Source organism: Miniopterus natalensis, chromosome 6 (assembly GCF_054644295.1).
Source record: "Miniopterus natalensis isolate mMinNat1 chromosome 6, mMinNat1.hap1, whole genome shotgun sequence".
NCBI lineage: Eukaryota > Metazoa > Chordata > Mammalia > Chiroptera > Miniopteridae > Miniopterus > Miniopterus natalensis.
The window spans coordinates 29622550-29640497 of record NC_142086.1 but is presented as its reverse complement, the minus strand read 5'-3'; the positions used below and the strand labels follow the sequence as shown (position 1 = coordinate 29640497).

Here is a 17948-nt window from a genome sequence, read left to right as displayed (position 1 = left end):
TCAATGAGTAAACAAAGCAAAAATTCCAAGTAGCAGAGAGGTTTGACCAGAGCAAATCAAGCCTGAAATTGGACTTCTCCCTATAAAATAGCCATAGGACCTGGAGAGATAAATTCTAGCTGACCTAAGGTAAAAATAGAGTGAAACTAAGGAGAGAAAGTAGCCTTGGTCATTAAGCAGGACATTAAGTTTATATTGGATTTGCCTGTGGATGGATACGGCTTGATTTCTGAGTTCTATGTTTATGTGGAATTTTAAATATTTAGTAAATTATCATATTATTTAGTAGACATTGTTATATATGGTCCTTTACACAGTGAGGCCACAGTGATCAGCAAAAAAAGAGAATCACCCCACTGCTATTTATCTAAATTATGAAAAATAAATCCACAGAGAGTGAGAGAGGAAGGAAGGGGATCTGCAGTCCTTGAATATGATCCTTTGAGAGCTTTGCCAGTGGAGAGACTGAGGTGACTAAGAGACAACCTCAGTGTGTTAGGAAATAAATGTCACCTTTGGAAAGGAAGAAATCCAGCATGACATCATTGGAATCATGATTAAAGGTATTAGCACTGTGCCGGGTCAGTGTGGCTCAGTGGAAAGAGTGTGGTTCACACACTGAAGGGTCACAGGTTCGATTCCCCATCAAGGGCACATAACTAGGTTGTGGATTGGCTTTCCACCCCCAGCTGAGGAGAACACAGGAGGCAAACAATCAATGTGTTTCTCTCACATCAATGTTTCTCCCCCCCCCCCATTCCTTCCTTCCACTCTCTCTGAAAAGCACTGGAAAAAATATCCTCAGGTGAGGAATAAAAAAATAATAAAATAAAATAAAATAATAAATGCATTAGCTCCTTGAGCCTTTAACAGATATTTTGGGCAACTAGATATGATGTGGGTGAAACCTGCAGACCTGGAGAGCTGGTTAGCTATTTAGAAACTTCTACTTGGTAGTCTTTATTAGGATTTGGGGGGTGGGGTCTAAGACATTTTGATCTTTTTAAAAATTATCTTACACTAGCAAATTATTTAAAATGTGTAATATTTAAATTCAAAAATAAAAAAATAAAAAATAAATATATTCAATTTGGTCCAGGTAAAAAAGGAGGCAAGGAAGTTAGTAAAGAGGAAAAGCAATCTACTCAACATGAATAGAGAGATGTCCCTTTCAAGGTGCTTTTTTTTTTTTTTGCTTTTTTTTTTTTACAGCAAACTGATGCTAGACATGCTCCATAGAAATCAAAATATTTTTATTGTGCCTACCCCAAAGCATTCCTAATAACTGGCAACAGGAGCTGAGTTTCCATGCATTGTGACTCGATAAGCTATTTCAGACAGCTAGATAGTGATAAGATCCAGGCCTCTTACAAACCACAAACCAGTCATTTTCTAACCATTCAAAACACATACCAAACCCTCAGGGAGTGAACTAAGTTTAAAATTTTATATTTAATAAATTTCTGTATTACTTAAAAGGCCAATTAGTTTGTTTTTATACAATGCTGTGTCTATACAAACACAGAGGAGTGAATAATTAAAACAATTGTCTGGGTTTTTCAGGCTAAACCACTTTTTTGTTTAATTACCTATTTCAGTCAAAACTTTTCACTGTGGGATGTAAGTCATAAAAGAAAAGGTAAAGACAATCTAATTGAAACACAACAACAGACTTGTGGCTAATATAAAGTAGAGAAAAAAATTTTGGACTATAATTCAAATCAGAATTCTGCTTTTTAAGACAAATTTAGAATTATAGGGTTAGAAAGAATCAAAACCTTTATTTTAAAAATGAAGAAACTTTTGCCCAGAGAAGTGAAGTAAAATCTAGTCACAGAGCTTGTTAGGACAAAAGCTGAAACTGCCCAGTTTTTTAAAATTTAATTTATGTTGTTTACACTGCATGTCTGTTCTATTCTGAATGCCTCTGGTTTCATGCTGATATAAAGCAATATCGCTTGAGAGAAAGAGAGAGAGAACATGCATGCACAAATGCTGTATTTGTATACTTAAGAATATATGTGTACGTTGTGTCCATTAGGTTCATGAGTATGAATGAGTACACTAGATGGGAATATGTAATATTCAGGATCCTGGGAGGAAACAAATGGTACTCAAACTGGACAATTTAAGGGAAGTTTAATAGAACTATTAATAGAAATGTAGGGCTCTGGCTCAGTTGCTCAGTGGTTGGAGCACCTACTTGTGCACCTGAGGGTCTCAGGTTTGATTCCTGGTCAAGGGTATGTACCTGGGTTGCAGATTCATTCCCCACCCCCACTCTGGGTGTGAGCAGGAGGCAACCAATCCATGTGGGCCACTTTGATGTCTCTCTCTCTCTCTCCCTCTCCCCCCACTCCTTCCCACTCTCTCTAAAAATCAATGGAAAAAATATCTTCACTCCTTGAGTGAGAACAAAAAAGAAAAAGAAAAGAAAAGAAAGATGCCGGGAATTCACAAGAGAAAATAAAGTTACCTGGTGAAGGAGAGGGTCTGCAGGACTGAGAGCCCAGCTCTGCGGAGAGCTGCCTGGCAGAAGCGTGCGGACTTCGCTCCCAGTCTCTCACAGCGCCACCTACCGGCCAAGCCCAGCCCGAGGCTAGCCGGCCAGGCCGCCTGTGGGCCAAGTTCACAAAGGCCAGTCTTCAGGGGCGGAGAGCAGGGGAGGGAAAGAAAGGTAGAGTGGGTCGGGAGGGGCAAATGAAACTGTCCAGGGCTGTATCCTTTGTGTGTGTGTGTGTGTGTGTGTGTGTGTGTGTGTGTGTGTGTAAAAAGGGAAATGTGGTAAAGACAATATTGCCCTTTGTGTAAGTTGAGTAAACAGGAAACTACTGTGAAATGAAAGTTGTTCAGCAGTTTATCTTGTCTCACAGTTAATTAGTGCTCTTTAGGAACTACTTTGTGTTCTCCTTAGAAGCCAAGTAACAAGCCGTTTTGGAACTGTCTGTTACTACACACCAAAGGAGGGGCACTCTTACCACTCCGCGTAATGATGGGCCCCGCAGAGAGGATGGCATTTCCAGAAGTGCTCTGGGGGCTCCACGTGGTCCTTCTCCCCGCATCTCTCCTTTCTCTATGGCTGCAAATCTGAGGAGTTAATGAAAACAAATGAAATTCCACACCAGCACAAAATTGTTTCTTTATGGCCATTTGGAAAGCAGATTCTTTTGGAAGAGATACCACATGTTTAATTTTATTCATTTACTTCCGTGCATTTATTTAATTACCTTACATATAACCGCTACAGTGTTTCTTATCCTGGCTTGGGCCCCATTTCTTATTTCTTCCCGTTATAATAGTGCATTGCCTCATAAATTTACATAGCTCAGTGGCTCTCCTGAAAAAGAGCTGTGTTTATCAAACTTCTCCTTTTATTTCTCTCAAGCCTTTAATAAATCTTACCCTGAAATGTTGGTCAGCACAGAGTCAAGGTAATGTGGACTCTCCATTTAACCCCATCTGATATAGCCAGTTAGAACTAAACTAGTCAATAACTATAAAGAAATGCATGAATTTGAACATAAATATAAACATACTAAAGCCATTTCAAATTATAAAACGTGCCTGCATTTTGCTCAGGTTAATATTGATGTGACCCTAGAAGGTCTGTCGGAGATATAATTTTTTTACTCACTAATAAATGGTTCTATATTATATATGATGGCTTCAAGCACTTCAGAGTCACATCTTTTATAGCTTTTAATTTTTTATCCAAAGAATTCCCAGGCCATCTGACCCCAACCTCCTTCTCTAGTGCCAGCCCTGCCTCCTCCTCGGGTTTCCCACTATCTTCCGCTCTGCTCCATGGCCTTACTGAAGGACTGGAGGTTCCCTGGTTGCTCTGTTTGAGCCTCTGTGACTTTGACCGTCCTTTGGCATGGAATGTCTCTCACACTCCTGATTTTGTCCCTTTGGGGTATATCCATCTTCAGGCACAGCTCAAGCTTCATCTCTCCACAATGATCAGCACTGCCTCTCACTACAGCCCATATCTGTGTTTGCATTGGTGCCCTAACATTTTGTCTGGTTTCATTCCATGAGTTTCCTGCCCGAAAGGTAAGTTCCTTGCAGTCAGAATCCACGCGTGCATCTCTACCCTCCCCGTGCCACGCTTGGCACAAAGCAGGCCTTCCATAGCTCTCTACTGGGTGAACGAATAAATCCGACTTCAAGCAGTTTGGCCTGACGCACATCCACTCTTGCAATAAAAATTGGAGCCTAGCCCTCGATAGCCTTGAGCTTAGATATGACCCTTCAGGGTAAAGGCTCGGAAACATACTGGCATGAGGAAGGGGCAGTCATCAGCCCTGCAGAGCTTGGTGACGCAGTGCAGGAAGACCGTGGACATTTTCTGATTCTTGTGCTTCACAAAGCGGAACACTTCGAAGGAGAACCGGCCCTGCTGGCTCCGGCCGTTTTCGATGACGGTGGTCTGAGGGTCCTTGTCACAGCTGTAGTTGAGGGAATGGGAAGACAGGGTAAACACCGAAAATTACCAGCTCACTGGGAACTGTGGGAATCCCACTACATTAAAAGCTAACAAAATCATGCCCTGTTACAGACATTGGATAAGGCAATAAATTAACTCTACGGATATGACAAGAACAACCTAGATCATAAAACATAAGTAGATCAGTTTCTGATTACAATATTACTGTCAAATTTTAGAGGCTATTTCACATGGTAAAAATCCAAAAAGTGTAAGTATATATAGTGAAGCCTCATCGCGCCTTCGACCCTGTCCACGCCGTCCCACACGCACACCCAGACCTGCCAGAGGCCTCTCCCTGCCCAGCACCCGCAGGGGGTGTGCAAACGGAAGCCCAAGCAACGTATTCTTACTGCTCCCTCCTCCTTAAGCAAACCACAGCACATTCTGGATTTTTTGTACCTTGCCTTTTGCAAATTTAGCAGTGTATCGTAGCGATCTTTCCATATCAATACCAAGCGAGCCCCTTCATTCTTTATCCACAGCTGTAGAGGACTCCATTGGGCACATGGCCCAGAGTTTATTTAGTTCCCTAATTATGTGTCCTTGAATATTTTGCTTTTTACAAATAAAGTAAATAATAGATAGCTTTATGATACCACATTTTGAACATGCGCAGGGTATCTATACAATATATATCTGTGAGATCTTTTGATAAAGTTTCCAACATTGCCCTCTATAAATATTGTTAATTTTTGTACTTCCTCAGCAAATATATGAAAAAAATCTTTGTTTTTCCCCCAGAGCTACATCAACTACACCTATGGGAAAATGTCTGGATTGCTCCCTATTTGACAGAAAAATAAAATATCACCATCTAAATTATTTTACATTTTTCATATACAGTTGAGCCACTTGATGTTTCTTAATTTGAAAACTGTTATGTCCTTCACCCAAATTTCTATTGTTGGCCTTTCCTTTCTGATTCCTACAAGAGGGGAACCTTGCTTTTTATATAAGTCGCATATTGTTTTACTTTGTTGTTTGGATTTGGACGTCCTTCACAGTGTGTGTGTGTGTGTGTGCGTGCGCGCGTGTGCTCACATACACATAATTTTATTTTTATGTTATGTTTTCAATATTTTATTTTATGGTGTCTAGTATTTGAACTGAAGACAGATTTTCTTTACTCCAAAGTTTTAAAAATATTTCTTATGTTAATATGCTTTCTTCTACCACTTTTAAAGCTGTAGTTTTTACACTTAATAATAATCTGTGTAAAGTTTATTATGGTGTATTGACTGACGTATGGGTCCAGTGCTATATTTTCTTATAATCCATTATCTGGCACTATTTAAAAACATATCTGTTTATCCCACTCACCTGTGATATCACAGTCTACCACATAAATAAATTCCCACATGTTTTGGATCTGTTTCTCAGTTTACTAATCTAAATTTTTGTCTGTGTGTCTAGTCTTGCATAATATCACATTAATTTAATAATTTTAGAGCTTTTATTAACTATAGTACTGGTACAGCCATCCCTTCCTCATTTCCATGTTTTGTTGTTGTTTTTATGGCATTGTCCTTTATCCCTTTATTCTTGATTTGAGTAGCTTGCACTTCTCTATTTTATGTTTTTTCAAAGGAATTAGTTGATCTTTATTTTTTGCAAAATGTTGAGTCATATTTCAATTTCTGATCCAAGTGTTATTTAAGAGTTTTAAACTTCCAAGTGGTGGCGACTTTCTGTTTCCTGGTATTGTTTTAAATTGCTAGCTATCAATATATAGCTTATTTATTATGTCTCTTAAACCTTCTATATCCTTACTTAATTGTTGGCCACCAGACCTAAGTTTCCTGAGAGAGGGTAATTAGTCTTTCATTTTTATTATATTTCTATGTCTTTATATAGTTCCCCTCTTTATGAAAGCTTCGATATTATCCAAGGTATCTTTTCATTAAGCTGGTATAAATTTCTTTTAATTTAGGAGAATGTTCCTGGATTATGTTTTTTAAATATTTGTTATTTTCTACTATTTTGGTTTCTTTTGGGACACCCTGATTATGCATATTATACATGTATTCGATTCCTTCTGTCACCTTTTATTTCTATTGTTTCTACTCTAATTATTTTTATCTTCCCCATTATATCTGTTTCTCTTTAATTGCATTTCTTATCTTCACCCCCCGTCCCACACTGTGCTTGCTGCTGTGTCTGTTCTCCCTGGTACATCTTCAATTATGTCCACCATTCTGTAATAATTTGTTGTTTTCTAGTTCATCTAAAATTCTCCCAATTCCCTTCTCACATTCTCAGGGCCTTAACCTTTACTGTCCTTTCCTACCTGAGTTCTTATAATTGTATCTTCATAACTATAATTACTTTTTAAATTGTAAAACAAAGTCATTGTCCGAGTGTTTAATTACAAATCTATCTGTTCCTGTTCCACGGCAACATTTTTCCAGCGAGTTTAATTCATCTTTAAACATTTTTTCCTACCGTTTTTCACAGTTTTCTTGTAGTGCATAAGAACACGGACAGAAATGGCCTCATTCATTGACCATCTGAAAGAGCTGCATCTCCCTAGGCCTGTTTTTCCAGGGCCTCCTAGGGCAATGAGGAATGTTAACGACCTTCCTCAAGGGTGTCCTCAATTCCTGGGCTCCCTCATGTTTTCCAGGGACAGGCGTTTTCTTTGAAAATGATGTCATTGTTCAGCTGAGTCTTCTCCGCCTCTCTAAGTTTATACTCTCGAGGGTGTCAGCCCTGTGCTTCTCAGGTTTATTCACAAGCCTGTTCCACCATTTTCTCTCAATCTTAACTGCTTTTATCAACACTACACATATTTTGGACTTTCTGTGGGCTTTCTTTCTTCCTATTTTTACTGAAAATGGCATTCGAGGGACTTCTTTTAGTTATGCATTTCACTCTTCTAGAGTTTCCAACAAGAAAACTGAAAAGATTAAGAACTAAGCTGAAGCCACAGTCATACCAGATAGAAGTCTGATAATTGTATTCCACCTTATCAATCTGTGATTATTATAGGCATTTTGGGAAAAGAAAAAAATGTCAAAACAAAGGTATCCACAATTTCATCATGCATAAATAACTGCTGTGAACCTTTTTATGTATTTCCTTACATTCTTGTCTATCATATACAACATAAATGAGTTCAATTGTACATGAAATTATATATGCTGATTATTTCACCTCACATTTAATACATTTGAAATTTAAGAACTACATATTTTTAAGTATAGAAACACTGAGAAGACAGGAAGGGAGAAAATAAAATAGAACCAAACTTTTTTTTCCCTATTTTATAAATAATTACATGATTGCAGTGCCTGTGTGAGGTCTCAGTTTACTGGTTCTCCATAATTCCCCTAGCCATTTCCTTATTGCTGAATATCCAGTTTGTTCCCATGTTTTACTATTTGAAATAGCACTGACAGGCCAAAAGATTATAAATATTTTAGAATATGCTTCCTAATTTATAAATATACAATCAAAGAGAATGAAATATTTTAAGGCTTTGGATAGATGTTCTCAAAAATGTTGCCCAAATTAACACTTCCAGCCATATGATATGAATATCGCTTTGACCAGACCCTCTGAACATCATCTTAACCTTGATTAGCCAATAAAACATATTCTTTAGGTTTCCCATCATTTTACTCTCATCATGTGTCAATAAACAGAGGTGATCTGAGCCAACTGCATTTTATAAGCATGATTAGAAGCCATTGCTTGGCTCTCAAGTCTGTTCTGCTGTCGGATAAAAATGCTGAAAGGGAACTGAGATGATTGAATGTTTTTGTGATCAATGTCCCCTTTCCTCAAATGTAGATTACATCCACTCCATCACTGTCTGTGGGGGAATGAAGTTGAAGTTATTGGCTCTAATAAAAAAGGAGTGGTAGGCTATTTTATACTTTCATATTAAATACTGATAAATGAAGAAAAGCATTTTGGGGTCTAAATTATCTAGACCATTACTTTAATTTTACTGTCCTTTTGACTTGCGATGAGTCCGTTGAGCTGTGGATAAATACTACCCTCCCACTGCCTTTCTCTTATTGACAATAATAGACTAGCCATGCTTTTGCTAAGACAGTGAAATATTCTCATATGTCCTAGACATGAATAAAACATCTTTGATGAACCTAACTTACTTGCAACTCTCACTCAACAATAGCCTTATCAGCATTTGGTGTTGAAAACTGTTCTCAGCTCTTATACTTACAGCTTTATAAAAGGATGAAAAGTTCAAAATGTAAAACTTTACATATAAAAACTATAAAAGTACCCTATAATTTGTTTCTCTGGCTTATATTTTCCAATTCAATTATCTGCAATTCAATCTTAGCTCTTAATTCAAGATTTAGACACCTACCTAAGGAAGAGATCATACCGAATATCATCATTTGGGTTCCCTGATGGGGTCGTGTAACAATAATCCATTAAGACATTCCATCTGCAGGAAGAGGCAGGCATAATCTAGAGTCAGAACTCCTTTTGGGTATTAGTTACTAATCTAAGGCAAGTAAATATTGACCAATGTCTTACCCCATGGAATATAATTTTTATTAGTTATTTGCAGAGGATTCTTATTGATTAAAACATTCTCCTAAACTCAAAGGCGTTTTAAAATCTGCAATAAATTGCCATCCTACATCAAATGGGGTTAAGGCTAATACAATACTATACAGACACACAAATTGCGTGCAAGGCAAATGAATGGTCAAAGCCTGAGGAAACAAAACCCAAAAGTGAGCTGCATAGATGCTTCTAGGTTCACTGTGAACAATGGCCTTCTGTTTCCAGAAGTTACTGCCTCTAACAGATGACAAAGGATATTAAAATAACACATGCGGCAAAGGAGTTTGGTGTATAAAGTACACACTCTAAATTCTGCCAGAATCAGTGGAGGTGGGAGTTCATATAGACATTGTTAGGTAGAAGAAAGCCAGGAGGCAGAGACACAGGCTTCCTCCACAGGCCACATAGTGCCTACATTTATACATTACTTCATTCCAACTCTGGTATTATAAAAATTACTAGTGCATGGGAATTGAATGCCAATAAAATGGGGGAAAAACACCCTGAATTCAGTGAGACTGTTTTTAAAAATCACACATATCCAAGAATAGAACTACCAAGAAGACAGAGAGGGAGAAGCTAAAGTAGAACCAAATTTCTAGAGTATTATAATCTCTTCAGGATACAAAGTTTAAGTAATAATATGTGAGAAACTCAAAATAAGCCATTTACATGTTATAATTTTTTATAGGTCTGGCTTGAATCTTTAGCTATTGAATTCCTTTTCTATTCTGATCATTCTGAATTTTCTAAGTATCATATAAAAATGGAATGATTTTGGTTTTTTGCAGATGTTTCTGGGGATTGTTTTATATTAATTTTGCCCAGGTTTTTATGTATAGAGTTCTTTGTTTTTTAAATAAACTTTTTATTGAACAGCAACCTACAGATAGAAAAGCTCACAAATCATAAGTGTTCACAAAATGACTGATTAGTCATCTTTCCAAAGAAAAAACAGAACTTTCTGGCATCCCAGAAGATTTCCCATGCCCTCTTCCAGTCACTACTCCTCCTTCCTTGTAAGTCTTTATCGGAAGATTTATATAATTATTTTCCAATTAATGACCTGAAATGAGTGTCACCCCTTAATCTTTGTAATTTGTTATTTCTGTTTATTAGCATGATTAAATGCTGTGGCAATGGCAGTATTTTTGAAATTAAAAATGAATGAGCTAACTTTCTGATTCATGAGGCTCTAGGCAGCCACAAGGTTTTAACGAAACAGAAGAGTTTGAAAGTACCTGCCATCCAGATTAGTGGCTTGGACAGCTGCAAATACTTTGGTTTTTAAAGGTAATCCTATACTCGGGATGATTAACTGCTGACTGTAGGTTGAATCCTGGTAATGAAAAAAGAAAGAATGCATCATTGCCTTCCCAACAACAGCATCCTTATCACTTAAAACAGCAATGCCATAAAACAGAGGGACAAATCAGTGTAAACCTACCAAACCAACTCCAAAAAGGACCAGTTAATCTTCCAGTTCTTGTCGAAAGTGCCCTAAACCATCCAAGAAACAAATTCATTTCCACACATAAATCTTTTTCCCCCAGTTTACCAAATATGATGGTAAATGATCAGTGCATTTAAATTATACTCAACCGTGAATAGTCAATGGTTAATATTTTGTTTGTTTAATATTAAATTGTCAATATTCAGTTTACTTAAATTAATAGTCCGTTTATTTAGAAAGTTTATCTAAATTATATCTGCTTTAGTTTAGGCCCTTTGCCTCAGGAGTTGAATGTCTTTAATACACTTGAAAATATTTACCCCAAATCACTTCTCTGGCAATTTGAAATTACCAAATTTAATAGAAAACCAAAAAAGAGACCAACATGTTCTCCAAGTTGCCAAAATGCATGCCATGGAGTTCCTGAACCAAATTCCTTGGTGGTTGCTTACAGATGGACACCTCAGGACTTGATTCTACTTTTTTACCCTTATTTGAGACTAATCCTAGAGAGCTTATCTATCACTCCCCAATGTACCATAAATTAAAGCAGCAGATTAACAATTGAGAAGTTATCTCTTTAACTTGTTAATAAAGGAAAAAAAGGAAAAAACATTGTGGAATGCAAAAAAAAAAAAATCTCCTAAAAATGTAAGCTGTCAAATCATTTAGTCTGGAGGCAGATTGTTTCCCCAAAATTCAGTAACTCTGAAGATATTGCTATTTTTCAGCAAAGGAACATTTTTAATGTTTGTTATGAAGTCTCAAAGTCATCAAGCGAGGCAAAATACAGAGCATATGTTTCAGAAGGCTGGAAAGAAGGCAACAGATTTTGAATTTTTTAAATTAAAACAAAATAGTTTGTATGCTTCACTTTTGAAAAAGATGCAGTCATGTGGAATATTTTGTTCTCAATAAGCCAGATAAATGAGGGGTTATATGCTGTACTTATTTCCTTTATTTCTGTGATAAATAATAATAGTTCCTCTAGCCATTTCTGACAGGTAGTATTCTTATTTAATTATCTTTCTGGCTCCCTTTTCCAACTTCTTCAAGGAAACTGCACTTCATTAACTATACAGCACTTTCCTCTTATACTTGCATTGATATTGTGCAGAAGAAACTTCCTCCCTTACAAGTATCATACTGCTGAGTCATTTGCAAATGATGTGACTCAGCTGTTGTTTAACCAAGACTCATCAAATTTGTCCTAAAATTGTTTCTAAAAGGTAATTCTCTGACTTTTAGTAGTTTCCTTTACTCTTTTTAGTACAATATTGTCTCTAAAATAAACTACACTTATTTTATATTTTTCTTCAACTTTTAAAAACATTCATAATTATCATAACCTTATTTCAGATTTACCGTTTTTGTATCTGTTCAGAAGACGTTGGTATTTAGGTACAATTTAAATTCACAAGGTCATCCTCACTTTCCTTTTCTGCAGAGCAGAAAACTGATATATGTATATTTCACAGAAATAAGACCAGAGTCCTACTCAAAGTAAGCCACACATATGGAAATAGCATAGTCTATACAGACATTACTTCTTATAAATAAATTTTCCTAAGTACATTTACTAAATCTCATAAGACATAGAAATAAACAATTGCATTGAATCCAAATTGCACAGGTACAACTTTCCTCTCCAAATGACTAACCAGAGAATAGGAGTAGTAGGTATGTAATATAACTTTCATTATTCTTAAAGGTTAGAAATCAGAAGCTGCATGGCCCCTTATGGTTGTAAAATAATATTTAATTTGAAATACCACAATAAAATTACATTTGGGTAGCTAAATGTTAGTGTTTCAAACAAATATGATTTTGGGTCAATTAGTGAAAGTATACTACAATTTTTTCCTGTTATAAATTACTACCTTTGTAATGCCTTGTAACATGGCAAAATACTATGACTGTAGCATGTTTAAAAAAATAGTTTGGGCCCCTGGCCAGCTCGGTTCAGTGGTTGAGTGTTGATCTATGAACCAGGAGGTCACGGTTCAATTCCCAGTCAGGGCGCATTCCCTGCCAGGGTTGTGGGCTCAATCCCCAGTAGGGGGCGTGCAGGAGGCAGCTGATCAATGACTCTCATCATCGATGCTTCTCTCTCCCTCTTTCTCTCCCTTCCTCTCCCTTCCTCTCTCTGAAATCAATAAAAACATATTTTAAAAAAAAATTTTTTTTAAAGGAAAACTTTAAAAAAATAGTTTGGGGCAGTGAAACTCTTCTGTAATAGACATTTGTCAAAATCCACAGAATTTAGAACGTTAAGAGTGAACCTAAATGTAAACGAAGGACTTCAGTTAATAATATATCAATATTGGTTTATCATCTGTAACAAGTTTACAGATGATAATAATAGAAGAAATTGGGTTAAGGCAGAAATTGGGAAGTCTCTGTACTTGTAGATCGCTTTTTCTGTAAACCTAAAACTGCTCTAAAAATAAAGTCTATTCATTTAAAAAAAAATAGTTTGTGGGGAAATGGTTGAATTCTATGAAATAACTGGTTAGCAAATGAGTTTTAAAATTCAATTTAATTTTCATTCAACCATTAGTAATACTTTTATTGCAAACTGATTAAAAAGTAGAAGTATTTTGGCACTACTTATTTCATTGATAGTTCAATATCCAACAACCAGTTACCTTTTACCATTAAAATCTTAAGATTATCATTAAATTATAGGCTTTTGTTTAGCATTAAGATTCCAGAAACTCTTGGAAGAATTATGTCTAGTAAGCAACAAGACTATTACATTATTTCTAATAATAAAGGAAAGACCTTAACAGCAAAGTTCTCCTCAAATTCTCGTTTCTAAATTTTGATATTCTGCTTTTCCAGTGAGAGAATAGTTTAATTTCACAGAAAATAATTATATCATTAAATGCCATGTGGGTATATATTTCACTTTTTTTAAGATCAGGAATTGTCATTCTTGTTTCACTCAATTATAGTAAATAATAGTGAATGCACACCAGTCACCTTGACTGAAGGAGCTTACATAGGTAAATCAACAAACAGAAATTTTTCAATTTAAAAATATTGTTTACAACAATAATAAACACCTGGTCGTATTGGGAGTGGATACTGGCGCATATTTGCTGAGGTTGTAGAACCAAGTAACTTGGCAACTTCTTACGTAAGAAAGTTTAGAAATGACAGAAAATCATACCAACAAAAACAATCTTCATTCCAACACATTTTAATTTGTTGTTTAGAACTCTGCGGTGTCAGACGACAAACTTATAAACATGGTTTTTTTAAATGCCTTTGGAAAATGTCCCACTACAATATTTATAGCTCATTATATTCAAAGTATAAAGCACTGACTTTTAAATCAGCTGCGTGAATTATAACTCAGTGCGATGATGACATGAATAATAATGTAAAAATCAGATTCATAATTTACAAAAATGTTGGTTGATAGATTGAAAAATTGATATTTAAATCAGGCATTTAAAATGTATGAATAAAAATTTTTAATCAACATGAAAATATCATTTAGAGGATTAATGTTAGAGTTATAAATAGAAGTCCATGTATTTTTCACATTTTGCTGCCACTGTTGATATTTACATGATGAAAGTTTAGACAGTACTATGTAGTCAACGCAAATTATTTTAAATGTGACAGAACTGACATCAATCAGAAGCCATATTAAAGGTATTAACACATTCATCACCAAACATGCCTTCAAGAGAAGCAGTTTGGATGTTTCCTATTTTTATATCACAAAATTATTATTCCCCAAATCTTGACCTTATGGCCACACACACACACACACACACACACACACACAAATAAACATATACATTTCAAAGTAGATAGACACTTGGGATAACTGTGCAGAATCACATTTATGAAATAAATTTAAGTCATTTATCAGCTTTTGGGAAATAATAAAGTTTTTATTACACCTTTATCACTAAGAAATATGAAAATGGTAGGAAAGATGGATGTTACTGAAGTATATCAAGGTTAACGTGGCTTTCAGTGGGTTTTTATATAAAAGCCATTGGCATAAATGGCCCCTCGGAATCGTGAGAGAGAAAATAACATCCTTCACCCATCAGCTTACGTTGTAAAGGAGCAGGTTCAAGGTGCTGACAAATGTACCGTTGTTTTCTCTCACAGAAATAGCAGCTGAAGACCTAGAACAAAGTTAGGAAAAAATAAAAAGCACAGATGAGATTTCAAACTAAAAGTTTCAGCTCTACCTCAATGTTAGATTTAAGGCACTAAAATTTGTAAATAAGCCTGACATACTTTTAAGTAAGCCTGGCTGGAGTGGGCATGGGTTTAAATCACTGCAGACAGAAAAAACAAGAGCAGCCAAGTAAAGACAAACTGTGCTTTATGATTTTACATATAAAAGCATCTTTCCCCCCCCATTTTGTGTTACCTATGTGAGACTTTTTGCAGAAAAACGTCATTCTGAAAGAATTTGAATCTGATACATTAGTTTGGCTACTCTCAATAAATTTGTTTTCATCAATTCTATTAGAGTAGAAGTTTCATGAGATCAGGGATTTTGTTTTACTTTGTGCACTACTTGAACATTGCATCATATATATAGGTGTGTAATAAATATTTATTCAATGATTGAATGAATGTCCATGCACAGTGGAGCTCAGGTATGTATTTAGTGGGGAGACAAGGGGTGGACAGAGTAAGAGACTGTCACAGCCTAATGACCTGCTTTCCTCTACACCTGTACCTCTTAGACTCAAGGCCTTTCTTGTCTTGTTTTCTACATTAAAAATGTGCTTTTGACCAACATGTTTATCATCATTGTGCCATTTAAATCAGCTATGAATATTTTTATCTAAAGCAAAATGTGTTCTTCACATTCCCTTGTAAATAAGATTAAACAACAACTACACCTTTGTGACAGCAAACCTTGGAATTGGAAAGGGGAAGTTTTCTCTAGATCAGCCCATTTTGTAAAAAATATTTGACAAACCCCGATGTTTACGTTGTGATGTGGATACAACCCTGTCTTGGAATATGTGCTTTGGGAATAATGAATGAATATAACTGTTACCAAAGATTATGACCTCAGTCTATGTCTGGAGCTCTTTGGCTCTGGGTGATGCCACCTGGGCAGGTAACACCTCAGCAGGAGGCATAGAGACCCCAGGTTCTGCAGCAGCCTACGGGAGAGACGGAAGCCCAGCAGGCCCCAGCAATGCAGCGCCTGCGTGTTCTACACGCTGCAACCGCGACGGGCCCTTCTGGACGGCACGAGCACCCAGAGTTCTTGGGTCCCTGGGCCGTTCCGAAGGGTTGTGAGGAGAAGCCAAGGCAGACACTTGATTACTTTGAGTCAGGTTTAATTTTGGAGGAAAATATATATAATAAATATATAAAAAACATAATACCTATTATATCTTTTGAGCTATTTATATGAGTCATAACAATTTAGGTAGATGATAGATAGATAAGACTTAATCGGGTTTCCATTACATTGGTTTGGCTACTCTCAATAAATGCTCCTAAATAAATCCCTATACATCTTTTTAAGGCCTCTAAGGATAAAAAATGACTCAAACATAAAGACAATACAAGACAGCAGGAAGGAAATGTTGAACTTACGAAGCAAGCTGTGTATTATTAACCAGATATTCCAAAGGATAACTACAACTAAATTTGTAAAGAAGCCCAGGTAGATAGCTGATGATTGTTGGTGGATCGGGAGTGTCAATATATCCTGAAATGTTTCCTATTTGTACTGAAGTTGCGTTTCCATAAGCGCTGACTCCAGGCACTGTGGATACCTGTCGGAATGGTAGATCAGTGGTTAAATAGCTTTATATAAATCACTGCGTTTCATATGCAAAATAAAACATTAGACCAGATCATTTCTAGGGTCTGCTTCGGCTATAACATATCATGATTTCAAGATTAAACAAACATAATGCTATATTTAAGTAATTATATGTGTAATTACTTTAAGCAACTAAATGAAACTTTATATTTGCCAAAGACAGTTCATAAATAAAAAAGGAGAAATATATATTCAGAGTGCTATAACAAGTAACTGAAAATGTTCATGACAATTCCAAATTTTGTGGCATGGTTTAAAAGACCCCTATTCTTTTTTTTTTTTTTTCTTTTGTAACTCTAATCCACTTATTTTTCCTGTTTTTAATTTTTTAAATTTATCTTTATTGTTGCAAGTATCACAGATGTCCTCCTTTTTCCCCCCATTGATGCCCTCCACCCTGAATCTGCCCACCCCACCCCCAGGCCTTCCTGTTGTCTATGTCCACGGTTTATAAAAACCTCTGTTAATGCTTTTTTGTTTTCCGCTTCAGCTTCATATCTCCAGGCTCCCACTGTTGGTTAATGATGTTCCAGCCCCAAGGCCTTTATTGCCTTTATTGGTCTGGACTTTGTGCAGACTCCTTCTGCCTCCCCTTTCCCCACTTCACCAAGACATATCCTACTCCTCCCCTGGGTCTCATTTCCCTAGGAAATTCTGACTCCCCGCACCCCCCAAGCAGTGCCTGTCTCCGTCACAGCAGTGGCCAAGGGCATGAGCAGCCTCCTGACTCAGCAGGCCCCTCAGCCATAGTCAGACCCCCTTCCCTTGTTCATTGCATCTTCAGCAGAGCACAGTGAGGCCAGCATCTTGGGGCCCCCAAGATAATTCTGGAGAAATGATTTAAGGTCACACATTTTCTAAGAGTCGATCTTCTCAGCCAGGTCGGCCTCTGTGGTACATGGAGATTCCCATTTTCTTCCAGGGCAACAGTTCATATGTGGGTTTCAGGGGGATCATGAACTCTCAGAAGTTATAAAAAAAGTATTGTCCATGTGTGTATTTTCCTGGGACTGATGAGCTTTCACTATATTTTCTAATCCCACTAAAATTTAAGAACGACCATTTTAGGAATAATCAATAATGTTCTTGACTTCATAATACCATAGAGGAATACAGCCTCTTTCACTGTGTCAAATATGCATAGAACACCTAATAAATATTTTCAGCATATATTATGGGGACTTGTAATGCTTAATTTTGTAAAACAGAATACACTTTATGCATGAATCTAGGAGCACATGGGCAAAGCTGAGGTAATTATCTAGCTAATTCATGAACAGAGCCAGAATCATTATGAATGAAAACATTTTGATTCAAATTCAAGTAATTTAGTAGTCTACTTAATTTTTCCCATGTAGGATTGTCCTTGGAACAGATTCCAACGCTGGTGACATCTAAGACAAAAACAGAAAATAGATCTTTCTCTCCTCTCACCACTGACCTGACTGCTAGCTAAACACACCAGTTCTGTCTGTGAAACACACACACACACACACACACACACACACACACACACACACACTTTGCTGGGCATTCTACCTGAATTGTTTTGTAGGCAGCAGGGCAAAACTTAATTAAATCCAGAGACAAAAGCTTAGTGAATGAAAGTCCTTAGGGTATGGTGGGAG

General features: G+C 36.6%; 1 protein-coding gene across 1 annotated transcript in view; it reads right to left on the bottom strand.

The window, feature by feature from the left end:
• The window catches only part of ZPLD1 (zona pellucida like domain containing 1), a 37364-nt gene that overhangs the window by 3260 nt on the left and 16156 nt on the right, over positions 1–17948 (bottom strand). The window contains exons 3-8 of the mRNA XM_016209426.2: positions 16089–16270; positions 14572–14644; positions 10279–10376; positions 8832–8912; positions 4280–4451; positions 2979–3087 (exon numbers count right to left, since the gene is read on the bottom strand). Of these exons, the coding sequence (XP_016064912.1) occupies positions 2979–3087; positions 4280–4451; positions 8832–8912; positions 10279–10376; positions 14572–14644; positions 16089–16270 (715 nt within the window). The remainder of the gene's footprint in view (positions 1–2978; positions 3088–4279; positions 4452–8831; positions 8913–10278; positions 10377–14571; positions 14645–16088; positions 16271–17948) is intronic.